Source organism: Culex pipiens, chromosome 3, assembly GCF_016801865.2.
Source record: "Culex pipiens pallens isolate TS chromosome 3, TS_CPP_V2, whole genome shotgun sequence".
NCBI lineage: Eukaryota > Metazoa > Arthropoda > Insecta > Diptera > Culicidae > Culex > Culex pipiens.
Window position 1 is genome coordinate 85,393,998 of NC_068939.1, and position 22,490 is coordinate 85,416,487.

The 22,490-nt window shown below is 40.1% G+C and overlaps 1 protein-coding gene across 6 annotated transcripts in view; it reads left to right on the plus strand.

The window, feature by feature from the left end:
• The window catches only part of LOC120418678 (melatonin receptor type 1B-A-like), a 65,942-nt gene that overhangs the window by 37,420 nt on the left and 6,032 nt on the right, over window positions 1-22,490 (plus strand). For all 6 annotated transcript variants that reach the window (XM_039581133.2, XM_039581131.2, XM_039581130.2 and 3 more), the window contains 2 exons: window positions 16,169-16,755; window positions 20,752-20,924. In XM_039581133.2, coding sequence (XP_039437067.1) covers window positions 16,377-16,755; window positions 20,752-20,924 — 552 coding nt within the window. In that variant the 5' untranslated portion in view covers window positions 16,169-16,376. The remainder of the gene's footprint in view (window positions 1-16,168; window positions 16,756-20,751; window positions 20,925-22,490) is intronic.

Below are 22,490 nucleotides of genomic sequence, written 5' to 3' on the forward strand. Positions count from 1 at the left end.
ACTTTTATGGCGTCATCAGTAGAACGACGCCGCCGACGCTGCTGGTTTTGTTTAAAGAGAAGACGCGCCAAACAAGAAGGTTCCTATTTAAATGGACTTTTTTTCGCCAACTTTGCTCTATTTGAAGAGCAAAAAACAGATGTTCTGAGACCATATTTGCTTGGTTTTACTGGCACGAAAACTATCCTGAAAATTTTCACGACTTTACTGTGCACACAGAAATAATAGCTTATTCAACGAGGCATTCCTGAGTTGAATAAATACGACGAGTGCTGAAAAAACGATTTTAACAGCGTAATGTATGCAACATTTTATGCGACTGCGAAAAAAAGACATCGTCGCTGTCGTGCTAACTTGTCGCACGTGCATTTTGGGCCAAATTGAGTTAAAAACGCCATTTTTGTGCAGCTCACAATGCCTCCCCTTTTGACCTTCACAGATCCCAAAAAATAGATTTAAATCCTGAGATATTCAATAAAAACTGGAAAAACTCTGTGCATTTTTGTCACTTTTCATATGAAAGAAGTTTCAATCTTGTCGTGCTATCTTGACACATCCTGTAAGTGCGACAACTGGCCAAAAGGATTTCAGGTCAGGACGCGTTTGACACACGTACATGCCCGACTACTGTAAACATTTGTAATAATAACTCGGGACTTTGGCAACCAAATTTAACCAAACTTCGGGACAATGCACAGAATGGTCAACCAAACAAAACGTGTTTGTTATTGTTTACATTGCGTGCTCTAGTTTTTGTTTGTTCAAGGTCAAACATTGAAACGCACATAAGCTTCAAAACTGGTTAAGTAAACTTTAGTTGAAACAAAACGAATCAATTATCCAGCCGTTTCTCTAACACCTCTCAACCGTTTCAATTATTTATTGTTGAATGTGTGATTGCCATTTCCACGCCATCACTTCCAGCTGCCAACAGATCTGGGTCTGCTGGTTTTGCTGATGCAACTTGTGGAGCAATTTCCCACATTTGTGATTTGCAACACACCGTCGTCGTCGTTGCCAGCAGACTTCCACCCACGCAGAGCAAACTCGGGGGAGGATTTGAAATGTTGAATATCTGCAATGCAAATTGTGGCATGTGATTCCGTACTATCTTGCAGCTGGAGTTTGTTGGCGCCTCCCAGAGAGCATCGGATAACAGCTCGGTAAGCTTTGGCTCAGGAAAATGCTGAGATTTGCACGATGGTCAGGTCCGAGCAGATTTAGCAGCAGTTCGTCAACGCTTCTGGGGTGAGTTAATGATGGTCTTAGCTTGAATAGAGTCGCATCGAGTTGCGGAAATTGCAGTTTGTGGTTTTGGTAATACTACGGTAGACCTGTCCACTTAGTGGAAATCTATCAGATAATTTTAGACGATGATTACATCATCTAGTTCTTGTGCTATGATACTAAGCTCATCCTTCTTATCATCCGGATCTACTTGCATCCCTCAAGGTATTTCTTGATTGCTTAAAAAATCGTTTCAAATTCTTTTTAAAGTCGGTTCTTAGATTTGCGATTATGCACGCTCGAATCAAAGTAAACCTTAAGCAAACCTAACCACAGTTTAGCCATAAAACGGAAATGCCGGTAGTTGAACGTGATAATATTTTTTCCCTCAATTCAAGAAGCATGACCCTCTTTAACCCTTATCATAATCACCAAGCATTTTCTTTTCTTATTTTTTTGTGAGTTTCCTCGACTGTACGAGCGACAGTGCGGTAGTGGGTGAATTTTCACCGCAGGTCACATCATCATCGTGATTGTCCGGTGACCGAACGGGGGAGACTCGCGTTTTTTTTTTTGCTTTCTTTTTTTCTCTCTTTTGTATTATTATCCTTTTTATTCTGAGCTTTATGTGTAAAATGTCCTTTCTTGCCGGTCGAAGAAATTTATTGAGTGAGAGAAGATTATGCTACCTCGCACCTAAACTGCCAAGTTCGAGAAAAATATCTCTCATAGGGTAAAGTAGTTATCAATGCGACACGGGGAACAATGATATAATGGCTCTAACAAATCGTAGTTTTATTGAATCAGGCTCATATTTGGAAGAAAGTTGTGGCTACTAGATACCCTTTTGCCATAATAGTGGCTTTGGTGGTGGACGCTCCCGTGCAAAGTTATTCATAAATGTTTGGGATTTAAAAGTAAATTATGCCTAAAATTACATTTTCGCTCACAGGCTAAAATTAAAACCAAAACTAATATTTCTCCAAATTTCTTTTATCTCACCGTTCCCCTTTCTTTTCAGCCCATGGGTAACAATTAGACACTTTGATTTTTCTTTGTTTAACTATTCAAAATCTATGGCAATCTTCCGAAACGTGAATTGAAACTGATTGTTTATTTATTGAGTTTTAACTTCATTTAACCAAAGATATAAAGTCCTTATAAATATAAGGATTTTGTAATTTTTTATACTTTTTAGTATAACTTTTGTTAATTAAAGTTTCAAGTTGGCAAAATTGTTTTTTAAATTTTTACGGAACATCACCTGCAATAGAACAATACAAACACATGATGTTTTACTAGAAATGTATTGATTTTCGCAGAGTCTCATTGTTCCCCACTTGCCTCATTATTCCTGCCAAGTGCGTCTACAATGAGACTGCTGAATAACTCTGGCTGTAGAGGTCGGATTGATCTCATAGTTTGGTCAATGTTAGAACACTTTTTGGAAAGAAAATGCAACAAAAAGCTTATTATAAAATGATAATGAAAAAAATAAAAAAAATCATTGAAAGTTGAAAACCAAAAGTGTTTCATTGATGACTCCGCTACCCTACATATTTTGGACCCAATCGGTGAAGTACGTTGATTCCAACGTTGTCAACCAGTGTCGTCATACGATAATACTATCGGCGATAAGTGGTACTTATAAGATAGCCGATGGTAACTCATTTGATGTAACTTCTTAAATGAAAGTTATTCAAACAAAATCATCTAAGACTTCGAATGCTTTGACTGTACTTTTAGGAAATACTCAAATTTCTATCATTTGTAATGTGGGTATTAAACGACCCAAAATTTTGTAAAGTTTTTTACCAAATTAGGGGTTTTTCAAATATTATTTTTTATTTTTTTAAATACGGATTTTATGAAAACTTTAGTATTCCATAGACAAAACACTAATCTACTAAAATTCTATACAAAACTTGGATGGTTTCATGATTGCACAATATTAAAATTTGAGTATTAAAAAACGGTATTTTGTGAATGTCTTTAAGTACTAACTGAATGTTTTTAAGTACTTACATGTTTACTAAAAACAATTTCAAAAAAATATTAGTAAAAGCTTTCTCTGAGTGTGAAAAAATGCTTTTTGAATAAGTTAATTTTAAGAATTTATTTTAACCTTTTCAGACCTGAAATTTTCAAAAAAAAATATTTTTTTTATTAATAATGGGAAAATGATTCATCTGACCATACGAAAATTATAGGCTGGTTATGGAAATTTTGATTTTTGATTTGTTTGATATGCCCCATCAGGCCTGAAAGGGTTAAACGTCGATAACTTATCGTCGATAGAATTTGTTTGCTTGAAGATCAATCCCAAAATAACCCGGATAGAAATCCTGTGAGCAAATCCGGTAAATCTATGTTGTCGAATTTGTAAATATGGAAGTGATCCCGATATCAATAACATGTTTTCCGATTTCACTGTAAATGTTTTAAAAATTGACAGCATTTTTGGTCAAAATCGGAAAAAAATCGATTTGGGAACATTTCAATACTATGAATATGAATTCAAAGAGACGAGTTGTTCCATTTAATTCCGCTATATATTTTTAATATCTTGACAGATACGTATTTCGTCTACTACTTGCAGACTTCATCAGTGTTCTGTTCTCAACTGTCGAGAACAGAACACTGATGAAGTCTGCAAGTGGTAGACGAAATACGTATCTGTCAAGATATTAAAAATATATAGCGGAATTAAAAGGAACAACTCGTCTCTTTGTATTCACAGTAATGCATTCTGCTAAAACGCTCAACCAAACTACAACATTTCAATGTTTACATAATCGACAATATTGATTTACCGGATTAGCTAACAGGATTTCTATCCATGTATTGGCAAGCTTTTAAAACCAATCAAAAGAAAATAATGACTGCAAACTTTATAGCTCCTTTTCTTTATTCAAATCACTGATTTTAGAATTTAGAATTTACCTTTTTTCCAAAAATATTTAGTTGAAACTTTATGCATGCCTATTAGGGTGCCCAGAATATGAGACTTTTTTTCAAAACCTCGCTCCACAAGCTGAATATTGTTCCTTGACCTATTTTAGGACTCTGGGCCAAATATGAGCAAAATCGGCCATCATTTACCCATTGATACTCGGAGGTGAAGTTTGTATGGGGAAAATCGAAAAAATGTATGGAAAACCCAAGATTCTTACGGTTTGGTCTGCACGGTGCGCTACTTCCATCCAAATATTCCCAAAAGTGAGATTCTTATTGAAAATTTAATGCTCTACAACTTTGTAGAACACACCAAAGCTGTAAAACTCGATCCTGAAAAGTTATTAGCGATTTAAAAAAGTTATTTTTGCATGAAAAACATTTTTTTTTGCCAACTTCGGGCTCGGGTATCAATCTTATCCAATTTCGCTCAAAATTTACACAGATGCTTAAAATAACCCAAAAAACCGTTTTCGCTTGTGGAGCAGGAGGTCATTTTTTTTCAGGGTGCCCATAATGCCTATCTTATGTCAAAAGAATTTTTCGTGATTAGTTTTCCATAAAAGAGAGAGAGTTTAAGGGGACTGAAAGAATGACACTGATATATTGTCTTACAAAATTTAAAATTAATGTTGTGATGCAAAATCCAATTTGCAAAAAAACACAGTATCATCAAATTAAGCCTTATAATTTGACTTACAATTTCACGAAAATGATGGGTCAATTTTCAATGTTAAATAATGAAACTATTTGAAATTTTCTGTCCATTTCAACAGAAATCAAGCCTGCCAATATTTAAGAACATGCTTGACTTTAACATTTTGAATTGATTTTTAATGAAAAGTAAAGAAAATTCGCAAAAGTATATTTTTTAACATTGAAAATCGAACCAATACCTTCCTAGCTAGCGTCAAATGACAAATGAGTGCTAATTAACGTGAAGAATTCCATCATTGCCTTGATTTTTCGTTCAAAGATATAAATTTTGCACCCCTATCAATATTTTGACAAAATTCCTTCTACAAGTTGTTTAGAATACTGCCCTACACATGCTGATTCTTTTTGGTAACGATTATCCCATTCCTTGCAAAGTTATGGAAATCGTCATTAATCAATGATTGCCAACTAGACGTCAATGACTGTACCACAAAATTATATAAATTTTGAAGCACAATTGACTTGGAGGGCCTCGTGGCGCGGCTTCGGCTTCGGCTGCCGATCCCTAAGTTGCTATGGGGTGTGGGTTCGATCCCCGCCTTGTCCTCCTGACCTTCTATCGGATGGGGAAGTAAAACGTCGGTCCATTTGCGTAAAAGAGGTTTTGGGTGACTTACCACACAAAGCCTTCGGACGCCTAGAAATGAGCAGAAACTTGCAACAGAGACCACAAAAGACCCGGGGGTCGTTAAAGTGGATTGCTTTGCTTTTTTTGATTTAGATCAAAAATTCCTTCAATGGCTTCAAGATGGCAACAACCGGCACATACTGATTCATTTTGGTGCAGGAATTCGTTGAATTTAATGAGATACATAGCATTTTAGAGTGATGATCAATTTTCTTCGAAAATGATCAACCTTAAGTTACCCTAAAAAAACTTATTCTTCACCAAATTTTAAATGAGGCATTATTTCAATAACCAGCTGTCTGGTTAACAATGTCTTTAAAAAAATATGGGACATTTTCACAGCTTTTCGGCAATATTTTTTGGAGGGCTGCTTTTGTTAACTTATGAATGCATTTTTTTTAAATGGCAAACTTTATCAAAAAAGTTAAAAAGTCATTTTAATTTGATCACAATTTTTTCTATTTAAAGGAACAATAATGTTTTCATTTCATTTCAAGTATATTTCTTTCAAATAAAATTGCACTATCCAAAACTCTAGCAGTACCATCTTACGTATTGTTTAAACAAAACATATATGTTGCAAATAAAACTTTTAGGATATAAAGCGAAGTTAAAAAAATTCGTGAACTGAACTGAATAAGGAGCGGCCGTGGCTGACTGGTTACGGTGTTCGCTTATGTAAGCGAATGGTCCTGGGTTCGATTCCCATCTGCTCCCAACGAGAAAGTATAGGAAATATAAATCTTGAAACTCTGAACATTGAACGAAAAATCAATGTCGCTTGAGTCGGGGTTCGATCCCCCGTCCTTTGGATTGGTAAGCAAAAATGCTAACCACTAGGCCAGCACGGCTTGGTGCGCTGAGACCGGAATTAGGAATACTGTTACTTCCAACTATATACGCGCTGGGTCCTTGTCCATTTGACAAGGTTTCGGAATTCTAAATAACGTTTGATCGGTGTGTGACGTCGCGCGCGAGAATCCGCGAGAAAGTGGTGGAAGATTCTGGAATCATTGAAAAGAAGTTCGCGTCGAGGCCTTGGAAGTTGGGCCATCAGTCGTGTGGTGTTCGTCGGGGGGATCGGTGTGTGACGTCGCGCGCGAGAATCCGCGAGAAAGTGGTGGAAGATTCTGGAATCATTGAAAAGAAGTTCGCGTCGAGGCCTTGGAAGTTGGGCCATCAGTCGTGTGGTGTTCGTCGGGGGGATCGGTGTGTGACGTCGCGCGCGAGAATCCGCGAGAAAGTGGTGGAAGATTCTGGAATCATTGAAAAGAAGTTCGCGTCGAGGCCTTGGAAGTTGGGCCATCAGTCGTGTGGTGTTCGTCGGGGGGATCGGTGTGTGACGTCGCGCGCGAGAATCCGCGAGAAAGTGGTGGAAGATTCTGGAATCATTGAAAAGAAGTTCGCGTCGAGGCCTTGGAAGTTGGGCCATCAGTCGTGTGGTGTTCGTCGGGGGGATCGATGTGTGACGTCGCGCGCGAGAATCCGCGAGAAAGTGGTGGAAGATTCTGGAATCATTGAAAAGAAGTTCGCGTCGAGGCCTTGGAAGTTGGGCCATCAGTCGTGTGGTGTTCGTCGGGGGGATCGGTGTGTGACGTCGCGCGCGAGAATCCGCGAGAAAGTGGTGGAAGATTCTGGAATCATTGAAAAGAAGTTCGCGTCAGGGCCTTGGAAGTTGGGCCATCAGTCGTGTGGTGTTCGTCGGGGGGATCGGTGTGTGACGTCGCGCGCGAGAATCCGCGAGAAAGTGGTGGAAGATTCTGGAATCATTGAAAAGAAGTTCGCGTCGAGGCCTTGGAAGTTGGGCCATCAGTCGTGTGGTGTTCGTCGGGGGGATCGGTGTGTGACGTCGCGCGCGAGAATCCGCGAGAAAGTGGTGGAAGATTCTGGAATCATTGAAAAGAAGTTCGCGTCAGGGCCTTGGAAGTTGGGCCATTAGTCGTGTGGTGTTCGTCGGGGGGATCGATGTGTGACGTCGCGCGCGAGAATCCGCGAGAAAGTGGTGGAAGATTCTGGAATCATTGAAAAGAAGTTCGCGTCGAGGCCTTGGAAGTTGGGCCATCAGTCGTGTGGTGTTCGTCGGGGGGATCGGTGTGTGACGTCGCGCGCGAGAATCCGCGAGAAAGTGGTGGAAGATTCTGGAATCATTGAAAAGAAGTTCGCGTCGAGGCCTTGGAAGTTGGGCCATCAGTCGTGTGGTGTTCGTCGGGGGGATCGGTGTGTGACGTCGCGCGCGAGAATCCGCGAGAAAGTGGTGGAAGATTCTGGAATCATTGAAAAGAAGTTCGCGTCGAGGCCTTGGAAGTTGGGCCATCAGTCGTGTGGTGTTCGTCGGGGGGATCGGTGTGTGACGTCGCGCGCGAGAATCCGCGAGAAAGTGGTGGAAGATTCTGGAATCATTGAAAAGAAGTTCGCGTCGAGGCCTTGGAAGTTGGGCCATCAGTCGTGTGGTGTTCGTCGGGGGGATCGGTGTGTGACGTCGCGCGCGAGAATCCGCGAGAAAGTGGTGGAAGATTCTGGAATCATTGAAAAGAAGTTCGCGTCAGGGCCTTGGAAGTTGGGCCATTAGTCGTGTGGTGTTCGTCGGGGGGATCGGTGTGTGACGTCGCGCGTGAGAATCCGCGAGAAAGTGGTGGAAGATTCTGGAATCATTGAAAAGAAGTTCGCGTCGAGGCCTTGGAAGTTGGGCCATCAGTCGTGTGGTGTTCGTCGGGGGGATCGGTGTGTGACGTCGCGCGCGAGAATCCGCGAGAAAGTGGTGGAAGATTCTGGAATCATTGAAAAGAAGTTCGCGTCGAGGCCTTGGAAGTTGGGCCATCAGTCGTGTGGTGTTCGTCGGGAGATCGGTGTGTGACGTCGCGCGCGAGAATCCGCGAGAAAGTGGTGGAAGATTCTGGAATCATTGAAAAGAAGTTCGCGTCGAGGCCTTGGAAGTTGGGCCATCAGTCGTGTGGTGTTCGTCGGGGGGATCGGTGTGTGACGTCGCGCGCGAGAATCCGCGAGAAAGTGGTGGAAGATTCTGGAATCATTGAAAAGAAGTTCGCGTCGAGGCCTTGGAAGTTGGGCCATCAGTCGTGTGGTGTTCGTCGGGGGGATCGATGTGTGACGTCGCGCGCGAGAATCCGCGAGAAAGTGGTGGAAGATTCTGGAATCATTGAAAAGAAGTTCGCGTCGAGGCCTTGGAAGTTGGGCCATCAGTCGTGTGGTGTTCGTCGGGGGGATCGGTGTGTGACGTCGCGCGCGAGAATCCGCGAGAAAGTGGTGGAAGATTCTGGAATCATTGAAAAGAAGTTCGCGTCGAGGCCTTGGAAGTTGGGCCATCAGTCGTGTGGTGTTCGTCGGGGGGATCGGTGTGTGACGTCGCGCGCGAGAATCCGCGAGAAAGTGGTGGAAGATTCTGGAATCATTGAAAAGAAGTTCGCGTCGAGGCCTTGGAAGTTGGGCCATCAGTCGTGTGGTGTTCGTCGGGGGGATCGGTGTGTGACGTCGCGCGCGAGAATCCGCGAGAAAGTGGTGGAAGATTCTGGAATCATTGAAAAGAAGTTCGCGTCGAGGCCTTGGAAGTTGGGCCATCAGTCGTGTGGTGTTCGTCGGGGGGATCGGTGTGTGAAGTCGCGCGCGAGAATCCGCGAGAAAGTGGTGGAAGATTCTGGAATCATTGAAAAGAAGTTCGCGTCGAGGCCTTGGAAGTTGGGCCATCAGTCGTGTGGTGTTCGTCGGGGGGATCGATGTGTGACGTCGCGCGCGAGAATCCGCGAGAAAGTGGTGGAAGATTCTGGAATCATTGAAAAGAAGTTCGCGTCGAGGCCTTGGAAGTTGGGCCATCAGTCGTGTGGTGTTCGTCGGGGGGATCGGTGTGTGACGTCGCGCGCGAGAATCCGCGAGAAAGTGGTGGAAGATTCTGGAATAATTGAAAAGAAGTTCGGGTCAAGGCCTTGGAAGTTGGGCCATTAGTCGTGTGGTGTTCGTCGGGGGGATCGGTGTGTGACGTCGCGCGCGAGAATCCGCGAGAAAGTGATGGAGATTTCTGGATTTCATTGAAAAAGGGATTCACGTCGTCGTGTGTAAATTCACTTTCATTTAGTTTTGGAAGCCCTTCCCATAGCATCGTTGCTCGGATGGCACGACGGCGGTAGAAGTGAAAAATCGCGATTGAGGAATTGATAAGTCCTTCTCATAGCGTCGTAGCTCGGAAGGCAACGATTATGTTGCCCTGATCTATTTAAAATTGCACGTCGCCGAATAAATCGATAAATACAATAACATTTAATTTTGAAAGTCCTTCCCATAGCATCGTTGCTCGGATGGCACGCCGGCGGTAGAAGTGAAAAATCGCGATTGAGGAATTGATAAGTCCTTCTCATAGCGTCGTAGCTCGGAAGGCAACGATTATGTTTCCCTGATCTATTTAAAATTGCACGTCGCCGAATAAATCGATAAATACAATAACATTTAATTTTGAAAGTCCTTCCCATAGCATCGTTGCTCGGATGGCACGCCGGCGGTAGAAGTGAAAAATCGCGATTGAGGAATTGATAAGTCCTTCTCATAGCATCGTAGCTCGGAAGGCAACGATTATGTTTCCCTGATCTATTTAAAATTGCACGTCGCCGAATTAATCGATAAATACAATAACATTTAATTTTGAAAGTCCTTCCCATAGCATCGTTGCTCGGATGGCACGCCGGCGGTAAGATGTGAAAAGTCCTTCTTATAGCGTCGTAGCTCGGAAGGCAACGATTAGGTTTCACTTTCTGGTCATATCATCTACCAAGATGAATCCTGACCTTCCCTTTCCTTCCCCTACTAACACAATTCCCCCACTTCCCGTGATGCTTGAAGGAGATGCTGTGGATTCAACGGTCTCATGCGGTGTCAACAGGTATAGAGCGACAAACTCTGTGTCTGATGAGTCTGCAACTTCAACTATCGGACTAACATTCCTACCTTTGTTGAACTGCATCTCCTTGGGGGGGCGCCGGTATTGACTTGAAGCAGAGATCTTCAGGGGTTATACAGTGAGGATGATTAGCTCCCACTAATCATCTGTTGGTTCATTGTGTAACTTCAGCTGATCCGTCAATAACGGAGTAGCAGCTCATTGGCAGTCAACCATGCTCATGCTCATGCTCATGCTCATAAAGCGAAGTTAAAAAAATTCGTGAACTGAACTGAACTTGAAGTCACAAGAGCGACCAGAAAAATTCCAATTATAATAAATTATATAAATTGAAAAAAAAACAAGCCATAGTTTCAACATTATAATGAAAAAGTGTTTTAAAATGCATGTTACAATAGTTCTGTTGTTTTGCAATCATTAGTTAAAAACAGATGTAATGAAAACAAAAATTTAAGCGAAAACATAACTTTTTGCGGTACTATACATCAAATATGTTGGCCCCTGATTTTTCGGAAGGGGGGGGAACAAAAAGTTTTGAATTTATTTCTACCAGCCTTATTGTCTTTTTCATTTACGCACCTTTTAAAAAGGCAGAAAATGTCTGCTTTTCTGCTGCAATGTTCTACCGTTATCTTTCACCCCAGAAAACAAGGGGCCCATGTTATCTCGTCACACGCTCCACGGGGCATCGGTTATAGATGACTTTAGTCAGAATAAAAAGGAAATAACTTGCAGTTTCATCGATTAATGAACACTGGATGATAGAACGACAGCGACAGGATGTCGAAAAAAGTAAAAAAATACCGTTCCCACCCGCAGGCAATCCCATTATGTGGTGAAATATTTTCGGGGATCTCTGGTAAATGAATGGGATTTATTTTTCCCGATCCGTTGTGTGGCCACTTTCAGTGGTCGTCCCGAGTCGGCCCCGTGCTGCCGGCATGGGGGGCAGTGTTGCCATCTTTTTATTATCTCCGAAAATAATAACCATTAATCCTCATTTCGCAATCGAATGGACCAAGTAGCCAGGGGGATAAGGGCGGGGGGAAGTTGGATGGTTTACCTTTTATGTGGTGAATTTTGATTACGCAGTAAAAGTTCATTCAACGAAAGTGTTTAAAGTTAAACCGATGGAGACGCCTGACGTGCAATCTATTTTTGTAATGCATCACAGATTTTTTTGAATTATTTATGTTAATTTCATCAAATGCAGATTTTCATCACGAATAACTCAGAGAACCGCATATTTCCACGTGGGCAAAATACTAACTCGATTCGATATTTAATACCACGAGCATGTTTGCTCTCACTTGGGTTAACACCCACGCGAACCATCACTGATTGAACGCCACCTCCAGACTTCGAGGTCCACCTACAGCACGTACAGAATGATTAAGGATGCTGGCACCGGGATGCTATTTCAGCGCGTAGTTTAAGAGCGATATTTATTTTATTGCACGCCAGGAGCGGCCGTGGCTGACTGGTTACGGTGTTCGCTTTGTAAGCGAATGGTTCTGGGTTCGATTCCCATCTGCTCCCAACGAGAAAGTTAAGAACACATAAATTTGAAATGATGAATATCAACGAAAAATCAAAGTCGCTCGAGGCGGGGTTCGATCCTCCGTCCTTTGGATTGGTAAGCAAAAATGCTAACCACTAGGCCATGACGACTTGGTGAGCGTGGACTGGAATTAGAAATACTGCTACAGAGAGCGAGTTGTGGCGCTATAACCACGGCAAATAGTGTCCAGGGCATTCGTGGAAATACAATGTCCCATCCCAGAGGGTCCCGGAGTACCAAACCTTCTTAGCATGGTGCTCCCAACGAATACAACCAAATCTCGGAGCGTATGGTGGTGTGTCCCCACGCTTCTTCCTCCCCTGTCGATTCAGAATTGTGTTGTTGTTCGAACACTCAGTGCTCAAACTCAACCCAATTACGAGTCATCTCTGCGATACGGCTTTACGCAGTAGGCCTGGCCGCTTTAACGCTTGTGATGTTTCAATGCATTTTCGATGCAATGGCGCACTACAAATGTTAATAAATGACAAGAAGAGTGCTAGGCGTCATCTAACCTAAGGCACTCTCCAGGATCCCTTCGAAAGATTGGCTGCGCTAGGGTCTGATTAGATTAGATTAGATTAGATATTTATTTTATTGCACGCCATGGAGGATTATTATTGCAAATCAATGTCCCTAAAAAATGTCTTCATCAAAAGGTCACATAGGGGGAAAAAATTACCTAGGGATTTTTGGTTTATTCCAATTTTTTTTTCATTTATTTGATGGAGCCACACGATCATTCACAAAGCTTCGTTATAGGTGGAGGTTCAAGAAGAATCGCGCGCCTCCTTTGAAATATATGGATTTAGTTACATTTATCACCTTCTGGCATGGCATGTATTGATGAATATTGTGCCTAGCTCTACAGTTTAGTTTTATTTAAAAAAAAAATGCATTTGTTTTTATTTTATTTATTTTTTTCAATCAATTCTGTTGACCATACTCACTGAAGCTATGCGGTTATTATCAGTGGTAAAAAATCGCTGACCTTGTGTTTGTTACGGTGGCAGACCCACAGATCTAAACTCCAGGTAGTCCTAGGATGACCCTGGACATTTCAAAACATTAATAAAGTAGTCTACCATACTCACTGAAGCAGTCTGGGTAGGATCCGTTTTCAAAATCTTCAAGTTTCGACTTGTTTCTATGATAAGCCTCTTGCACAAACGGTTCAAACATATAAAGACAAGAGAAGTCATGTTTCAATCATGCTAAAACATATCAGAGCTTATAGTTTTTGCTGATACGCGTCGAATGAAGTCAAGATGATCGAAATCCATAATAAAATAATTATTTTAGGAGTGATTTTAAAAATAGCAAAAATACGATTTTTTGTACATTTTAACCCAAAATACTCAAATTTCAACATCTTGTAACTTCTGAACCCCGGGGTTTAGAGAGTTCGTCCAGAAGACTTTTTTTTCATGTCTCGGCGAGATCTTTCGAAAAAAGTTTCTCCCGTTCGTGTACATCCTTGGAGCAGCTCCCATACAAATTTGCCCATTGTCCTTTCCTTATTGTTTTTTTTTTCTCTGAAATTTTATTGTAGTGCACATATCTACGTGAAAAGGTAAACGTTACTTTTTTCTTGTAAGTTTAGTTTAGTGGGCTATTTAAAATCACTTAACTTAGAAAAATCTACTATGCATTGGAATTTTGATTCACGGAAAGGAATCTGATGTTCTACAATGGAAAAGTATGTAAATTACTAACGTGACATAAGATTTGAAATATGTCTAAACCTACGGTAAGTTGACGTTTCTATATCAAAGGTTAAAAAAATAACTGCATAGCATCGTGGGATGTTATTGTGCCTCCCACAATTGTGGAACACCTGAATTTAACTGATATTTTTACAACAAAAAAACGTTATCAGACCATTCACAAAACATAACTAAGCTTGAGTTTCGTTGGTTTCAGTGCGTGAAGTCATTATTTTGTAAAAAAAATATGTACTCATGGAGAGAACCAAAGTTTGTTTACATCCGTAAGAAACAAGTGTTCCGAATTTGTGGATTTCAAGGGTCAAAGTCTTTCTTTAAAAACTTGATATAAAGGTTAAAATTTGCAATTGTTCGATACAGCATTTTAAGGATCGCAAGAAAAGCATTCAAATGAAGGAAAAGCAAATCATTAAGTTTAATTATCGATTTTCTATGATTTTTTGTTCGTTGGCCGATTTGTAAACTGTTCCGAATATGAGGGATGACAGTAATATTACATCTGGGGGCGCTAACGTTCTCTGAATTTTGGCACATCTGCTGCAGAAGATGAAAGTTTTTTTCTGCCTTCACATCAAAAGTAAAATGCAATGACGCGAATTTTTCCCTGTCGTCGGTAAGAAAGCGAGCTTGCCTGCCAGTCTGTCCTTCTGACATGACTAACTTTGTGTGCCAAAACGAAGTGAAGTTAATTAAATATTTCAGCACTTTTCTTTCACCCTTTCGCGCGTTTTAATTAAGCAATTGCTGTCATTGCTCCTCTTTTTTTGATAGACTTTAAAGTCACTGGAAAATCACTGCACAGAACTGCTTCTTTCTTAACCACCACGCGTCTCCACCGAAAAGCCGCTAATGCGAATGGCTTGTAAATGCTATCAAATCGTGCTAACGTAATCGCTTGTTACCACACACACAATAACCGCTTGAACAACCACCTAAACATGGTGCGATAAAGCGCCCCCTCTATTATAGAAACCCGCACAGAAATAACAAGACAACATTAACCTAATGTGACACGGCAATCGTGTTCATTCGGTGTTGTCTGCTTCGAGCTTGATCGTCGTCGTCCGTTCTAGATTACGTTGGCAACAGTTTACCCTTTTTTGGTGTCCTTTTAGGGGAAATATACCCTTTCTAATCAAACACCTATCTTCGTCATATGGAGAGTTTGATGCTCGATTAAAGCTCCAAAAATACTATTTAGGCTATAAACTTACCAGCAACAGCACCGCCTCGAGTAAGCACGCAAATTTATGCCATTTACTGGCCAAAGAGATCAAATTTAATGCACTTTTGATCATAATTTCTATTTTGCGAGACCATTTCTCATCATTTTGGTGGCACACACATCCACACGCAAGATGAGAGGCTAACTGCTTAACGAAAGTCGCCATCAATATCTTTTCACTTGCGCTAACGATTTCAAAGCGCTTAAGATATAAAATTGCTTCCAACTACCGGCAACATGTTCTTTTGACCATTACTTAGTCGCTCACTTGAAAAATAATCCCAAAAAATGTAAATAATTGGCAAGCACCATCAAAAAAAACAAACGCGCTAAGTCTTTTGACGGTTCAATTTTGACCACCCATTCCAATCGAAGGCTGAAGAAAACCGAGCGAAGAGCAAAGGCAAATAAAGAACAAAGGGTGGCCACCAACACCACCAACATGCTGGTGCAGCGCCTGTTGGAGTGAGCAAGTTCTGCCAGGAAACTTTCGCTATAAATGCTACTTTTCGTGAGTGTTCGCTTAAAATTTCATCAATTTTGGCAGAAAAAAAAAGAACTAAGCGGAAAATAGAAAAATGGGCGTGGCCCAATGCACTCGACTGATTAGAATGCATTTTTCAAATATTTTTTTTAAATGCTTGTAAAAGGAATTGCATAACTTTTATTAAAAGTGAAAATAAACAGAAATGTTCACAAAAAGTTGCTCTACTCGTTGGTGTACTTGGTTTTAGTGAATTTCAAGGAACAATCCAGATTATCCAGCATCATTCAAACACGACCGCTTATTAGGCTTAAAATGGGCATGTTTCCCATACCTGTTGGTAGACGGAAAACTCAACTAAGGTTGTTTAAGATTTTCTTACCAAAACGTTTTTATCAGATGGTAATCATTATTTAGTATTAAGTTAAACAATAAATCATTAAAGTGTCATACACCCAAACCAAATTTCACTGCCATTCAGTGATAACAACGCTACTGACACCAGTTGACAGTTTTACTGTAAACCAATGATGAGATTCGCGCACTGTTACATTTTAAAGTCGTTCAGTATTACCCACAACTAGACACTCAAGATATACCCCCTTGACAGAACACACTCGTTTAAACTCTGTCGCAGAAGGATATTCTTAAAGCGAGAAGACCCTAATCAGATTAACTTGGTCTGTCGGGTGTAATTATATTAACGCTTTCTTTTTCTCTACCTTTTTTCCCCCATTCGACTAGGCAATCATTCCACAGGACACCCTCAGCCAACCAAGGGAGAGGGACGGCGTCAAAAACGGTCCATTTCCCTTCACACTAGCTGCCATTGCCTCACCATCGCCATCATCATCAACGTCACCGGCCATTGTCCAAAGGCCATAAACCGGCCACTATTGTGCCACTTGTCCTAGGCTAAACAAAACAAAAAAGAAATCAACACAAAAAAATAATGGCTGGTGCATCACTGACCCGGACACTGGCGGTCGTTTCGATCCTTGGACTAGTGGCCGCCGGAAGTACCGACGGACTCGCAACAAGTGCCACCAATTACGGCGTCGACGAGGTAGGTGGCGAAAATGGCACTGATTTGCTGCTCCGGCCATCACTGTCACTGCCGATAACTCCATTAGCGTTGATGTCCAAGCACGGCGGAGGCACTTCCGGTGGCGGCAGCAAGCACCAGGAGGACGTCTCCCCGGTGACACTGTCGACGGAGTGGCCCCGGCTGGCGCGACTGCTGCTGCTGGCCAGCCTCTCCGTCATCGGGAGCGTCGGCAACGTGTTTATGATTTCGTCCGTCATGATTGAGGACCACCTCAAAAAGGCAGGTAAGCAACTGCGCCGAAACGTCAACAATCAAACGGAAGTTGGCGAGTTTTTCGTATCTTTCTCTCTCTCTCAATATTCTTCAAATTGGTGCGTGAGTTTTTCTTTATTCTCTTTTCCTTCCTTTTTTAACTCTTTGTCTGCTCTCGTTACTTTTATGAGAAAAGTTTTTTGAAAGCGCTGCCACACCTAGAGAAGCAAAGTGATTAGTACAGCTTTTGTCTTTTACTCTCTATACTAAAAGTTTCATCATTTCCGTTCGTTTTTCAACAACACTCGCTCGCCGCCCTAAGAGAGCTAAACGAAAAAGTAGCTGCGCTAGAAACTTCTTCCTTCCTGTCCAACTCGAACTTTGAATAATTTTCCCGCTCACTTTTCCGCTCTAGATAGAGTCCTCTGGCCACTAAGCCCTCTCCAGCTCTTGGCTGCTATCATCCCGTCCATTAGAGATGTGCCAGTTTTTGCATTGGCATTGACATCTTCTCTCTAGCTATTGAAATGCACCAGCAGCATCATGCAACTCCAGTCCAAATGACTCAACCCGAAATGTAGACGAAATTTCGTCTTCCGGCGCTGTCCCAACTCGGCGTTGCAGTTGGCACATTGAATCACTAAATTATTCATTTATCCTTCTTCTTCTTCTACGTTTAAACCACTGCAGATAACATCAGCTTGTCAGTATCATTGGTGGATGACGATAAGTTTTAATTTTAAATTAGTTGAAAGATTCGGAAAATGAAACTGTAATAAACAAATTAATTAGTAGTTTATACAACGAGTCATATATTTAAACGAGGAACTTTTCAACACTTGTATCGATAAGTAACATATTTCAATATTGTTTTATTTTGAACGGTGAATTTACTTAACACATGGATGTTTGACATAAAATTCCATTCAAAAAGCGTTTTTCAGCATTGCAAAAAATGTTGTAAGCAACTCATTGCAAAACTTGATTTTTTTCAGCACTCATCGTATTTATCCAACTCGGTAAACCTGACGACTCGTGCTGAAAAAATCTTGTTGCATAAACTACTATTTCAATACTCTTTTTGATTTTGACACTTATCTTGACAGCTGATAAAATCTTGTTTTTGCAACTTGATATATTTGAATGGTGAGTGCATAATATACTTTCAAATAATTGTTTTCAAAATTCCACCGGCACCATATTGACCGCCATCTTGGATCTCTGGATCTAGAATTTTGGGAATATTTTAAGGATTCGCGTTCAATGTTCCCAACTTTCTTTTTCTCTTGCTTGAAGGATCTCTTCCACGATGGTCCCTTAGATTTTTTTGTTTTAAATATCTTTTACGGTTGTCAATAATTTCACCTTAAAAAAAACAAAACTCTAATGGCGCCATAATGGCCGCCATTTTGGCGTTTTAGATATAGAATCTTGGAAAAAATCTTAGTGTGCAGCGAATAAATATGATGAATACGATGATTTTTTTTTGTGAAACACTTTTAGAAAAACTAAACAAATTTTAATTTTATGGTACTTAAGCAAATAAATATACAGCAATTCCCCACGAAAAAAACAAAAGAGCTCGGATCGGGCTCAAAAAATTTCTGGGGGTTCCCTGGCCAAAATAATTAGACCCGTATTTTTTTGTTTGGCCATTAGGGTGACCTACGCCGAGTAAAAGTGGTTTGAAAAATGGCCATTTTCGTCGATTTTCGCAAAAACCACTCTTTTCGAAAAACCATAACTCCTCGCCATTTCAACCGATTTCAATTGTCTTATACACAAATGAAAGGTGATAAGTTGGCCTTTCAAAGATAAATAACAAGAAGTTTCAAAAATCTAGCCTAACATATGAAAAGGTCAGATGAAACTTTAAAATGTTGTTTTGACGGTGTCTGGACCAAAGAGCCTGTGCCTGGAAATATTTTTATCGGATTCCCCGGACATTTTTACGTAACATACTAAAAATTGGGAGGAGTTCATTAACAGGATTTCGAGATATGATTTTTTTTTTAAACAAAATCCGTGTTTCCCGACGCACCGTGCGCAAAAACGGGAAAATGACGAAAACGGCAAAAAATCAACTTTTTTCACTAAAACTGCGATAACTTAAAAATTTCAGCAATGATCTATACATGTTTGGGTACCAAAATTTTCGTAATTGAAAAACGCAACTTTTGCTGATTTTGTCATTTTCCCGTTTTTGCGCGCGGCGCGTCAAAAAACACGGATTTTATTTTCAAAAAATCATATCTCGGAATCCTGTTAATGAACTCCTCCCAATTTTTAGTATGATACTCACACAGTTAATACTTACTACCAAACATATCCATTTGGTGTTTTCAGTAAAGTTTTATGTTCTGATTAGAACTATTCAGAAAAAAATAGGTTCACCCTAAAAAACACACATTTAAAAAAAAATACTTTTAATCGATTTTGACAAACATTTCTTTTTCATTATTTATGAGTTTAATGTACAAAAGTGCCAACTTTTAGGCAAAACAATATGATTTGTGGCAGTGCGTGGCCGAATGGTTACGCTGTCCGCTTTGTAAGCGGATGATTCTGGGTTCGATTCCCATCTGCTCCAACCTTCCATCGGATGAGGAAGTAAAATGTCGGTCCCGGCCTTGGTTGTTAGTCCGTTAAGTCATTCCAGGTGTAGGAGTCGTCTCCATGCCATAAGTACAAACAACACACCAAACCAAGCCTACTCCGGTGGAATCGCTGGCGGCAGTTGGACTTACACTCCAAAGGTCACTTTTACTTTTAGTGAATTTTTTGGTTGTAAATTTTTGCTCGGGGGACCCCTTAGATCAAATTTTCCGGTGATAATTCCATCATATTCGTGTTCCTGAGACAATTTTACAATAGAAACATGCGTAAAAATGTTTATTTTCATCCATTTTAACCCTTTAAAAAATGAAATTTAAAAATATTAGGAAAAAAACGAAAAAACGACAACTCCTGAAAATTTCAGTTAGATTGGTGAGGTCCAAACGACCTCCCATACAAAGGGGTATGCCCTGTTCGTGGACTCGCTCTTAAATTGAAAAAGACAAGTATTTATGAAATAATTCAATCTTGAATGGCTATAACTCAAACATAAACTCAAACGGTGCACATTAGAAAATTTTACAAAGGTACTCGGAGGTGTGCATGTGTTAGTAAATTCTCGACTAGAAAGCTTTATAGTCTTAATCATAACCCACAACTTTGCCGAAGACACCAAATCAATCAGAAAATCCTTTCACGATGGAATTGGACTCATTAGGTTATAACAAAGTTTTATTCAACTCTAAAAAATAAAACAAGGATTTTTTTTTTGCAAAATTCTAGAGAACTGCTCATTTTTATAATTCAACTTATATTAAACAAAAATAAATTAGGGTGCATTTCAGAAAACGCAGAGAATCCCTCAGATACAAAACAGCTTTAACCATCCACATTCATTTCATTCGTCAAACCACACGACCACCAGCACCCACTAAAAAGCTGCTTAGCCAGCATAACTTGTGCCACAATCCCAGCTCGGTGTCGCGCCAGCAATAGTCCAGTGACAGAATGAATATTTCCACAATTATAATTGCGTTGCTCAACGCAACCACCGACAGGACACCACCATCCAGCACCCAGGACGAACGTGACTAAATGATGTTTGTCGTTGCTGAGCTTTCTTGTTTCGTGGCAGCGACCAAAATGTACAGTCCACACATTATATTCAGAGTAATTCAGTGATGAATTATGCAATTATACGGTGTGAGGTTATCTTGTTGCTCGTAAACTGCTGCGCTTTACTCTCGATGCTTTGCATAATTGATTCAGAAATTCACTTTAATTTTCTGCATGAGAAAAAAACTAAAATTGCTTTCAAAGTTTCCAAATGTTTAAAGGGCTGATCAGGGACTCTCCAAAACTCTCACTATATCTACTAACTCACTCTCTTTCTATCTCTGTACCGTATACCTACCACACTCTATAATATACATGTCCTCTCCCCCTCGTTCCCTCCCTCCCGTTCCGACAGGTAACGCATTCATAGTGAACATAGCGCTCGCAGATTTACTAATCACTAGCGTAGTGATGCCAGCCTCCACCATAGTGCTCCTCGCTGGCATCGACAATTCGGACACGGAAGTATGCAAATTTCAGTGGTTTCTAGCTGCTTGCTCGTTTTTGGTTAGCATTTTAACCCTAGCAGTAAGTATTGGAGCGGTTTTGGAACAGAAAACCCCACTCCCTGCCACCCCTACTCGAGTTGTTGTCCTATGTGTGTATGTGTGTTTTCGTATGTGTGATGCGTTTATAGGATTTGCACTCTATGTATCTAAATTTAGATGCTCTATTTATGCGTAGTTGTAGTAAATGATTCGTTTTAGTTTTTTGCTAAATCCTCTTGGTAGTGTAGAGTATAGTGAATATGTACCAATTTTGCTGAGTTCTTTTGAAAATGGAATGCTAAATTTGCACGAGTAGATTGAATTGGGTTTCAAAACTGTTTAGGACAATTGGTTTTCCGTTTAGAAAGGCAAGGTAAGCGTTAGGCGATAAAACATTATTAGATTTCAGGAACTAAATAAATGTACAGCTGTGAAAACTATAGATGTCTACTGTCTTATCTAGCAAATACCATCAGCGTAACTAGTGCAATTCAAAGTGGAATTCATTTGAACAGGTCGGCCAATGTTTTTGGCTCAATTTTAAAATTATATATTTTGCGAATATTTGAACACCCAAAAACAATTTTCAACACTAGTTTCTCAGTTTTCTAACTTTCTTTGAAATTTTTGTCGAGGTTGGACCCAAATCCAACAACATAAATCAACGATGATCAAAAATCATACCAAAATTTCTTTGAAATTATCCCAAAAAGCCAAAAATTCTTGCAAACTAAATAATAATAGTTTATGTCACAAGTTGCAAAGTGATTACTTTTCAGCACGAGTTTTATATAACGACGACTGCTGAACAACATTCATGTTAAATGAATGTTGTTCAGCAGTCGTCGTGGTCAACTCAAAAACAAAAACAGTGTCGAAAAGTATCACTTTTCAACGCATGTGCTGAAAAGTTGAAAAGAGTGCCATAATGAACTTTTCAGCACTGTTAATTTTGCTACACACAGAAAAATATTTTGTAGAATCAGCCTGAAAGAGATTTGATTCAACAAAATTTTTGTTGAATATAATCAACGCCGATTTTGCGTTGAAACAAATCTTGATTTTCTCAATTCCACAAAAATCTTTTGTTGTTTTGAAAATGTTGCTTTGACGTTTAGCGTTGATTCAACAAAATTCTTGATTTTCAAATCAACAAAACGTTTTGTTGATTCAAATATGCCTTATTTTTCTGCGTGTAATTAGAATGCCATTTAGTCACAATAGAATGACAAAAAATAGTAAAAGTTTGTAATACGGAATGGTAAAAACAAAAGTTTTTTTTTTAAATTGAACATAAAGGTTTTTCAAAATATTACCCGAATACAAATTCGAACATTTAAAAAATGCTATCCAAAGAAATAACATATAATATTTCCCAATCTATTTTTAAATCCTCTTCCCTGATTACAAAATCTTATTTGTAGACTATGTCGATGTCTCGGGTGAGTTTTCAAAAAGCCGTAAGAGCCACCGCGACCTCTGACACTAATTTTCGTTTTTCTTGAAAATGAAACTAAATTTCATTTATTTTAAGTTTGGGGCACTTGAAGGACGTGTAGATGAACAATCTCGAGCATTTTTGATCTTGGTTTTTCGTAAGTAGATG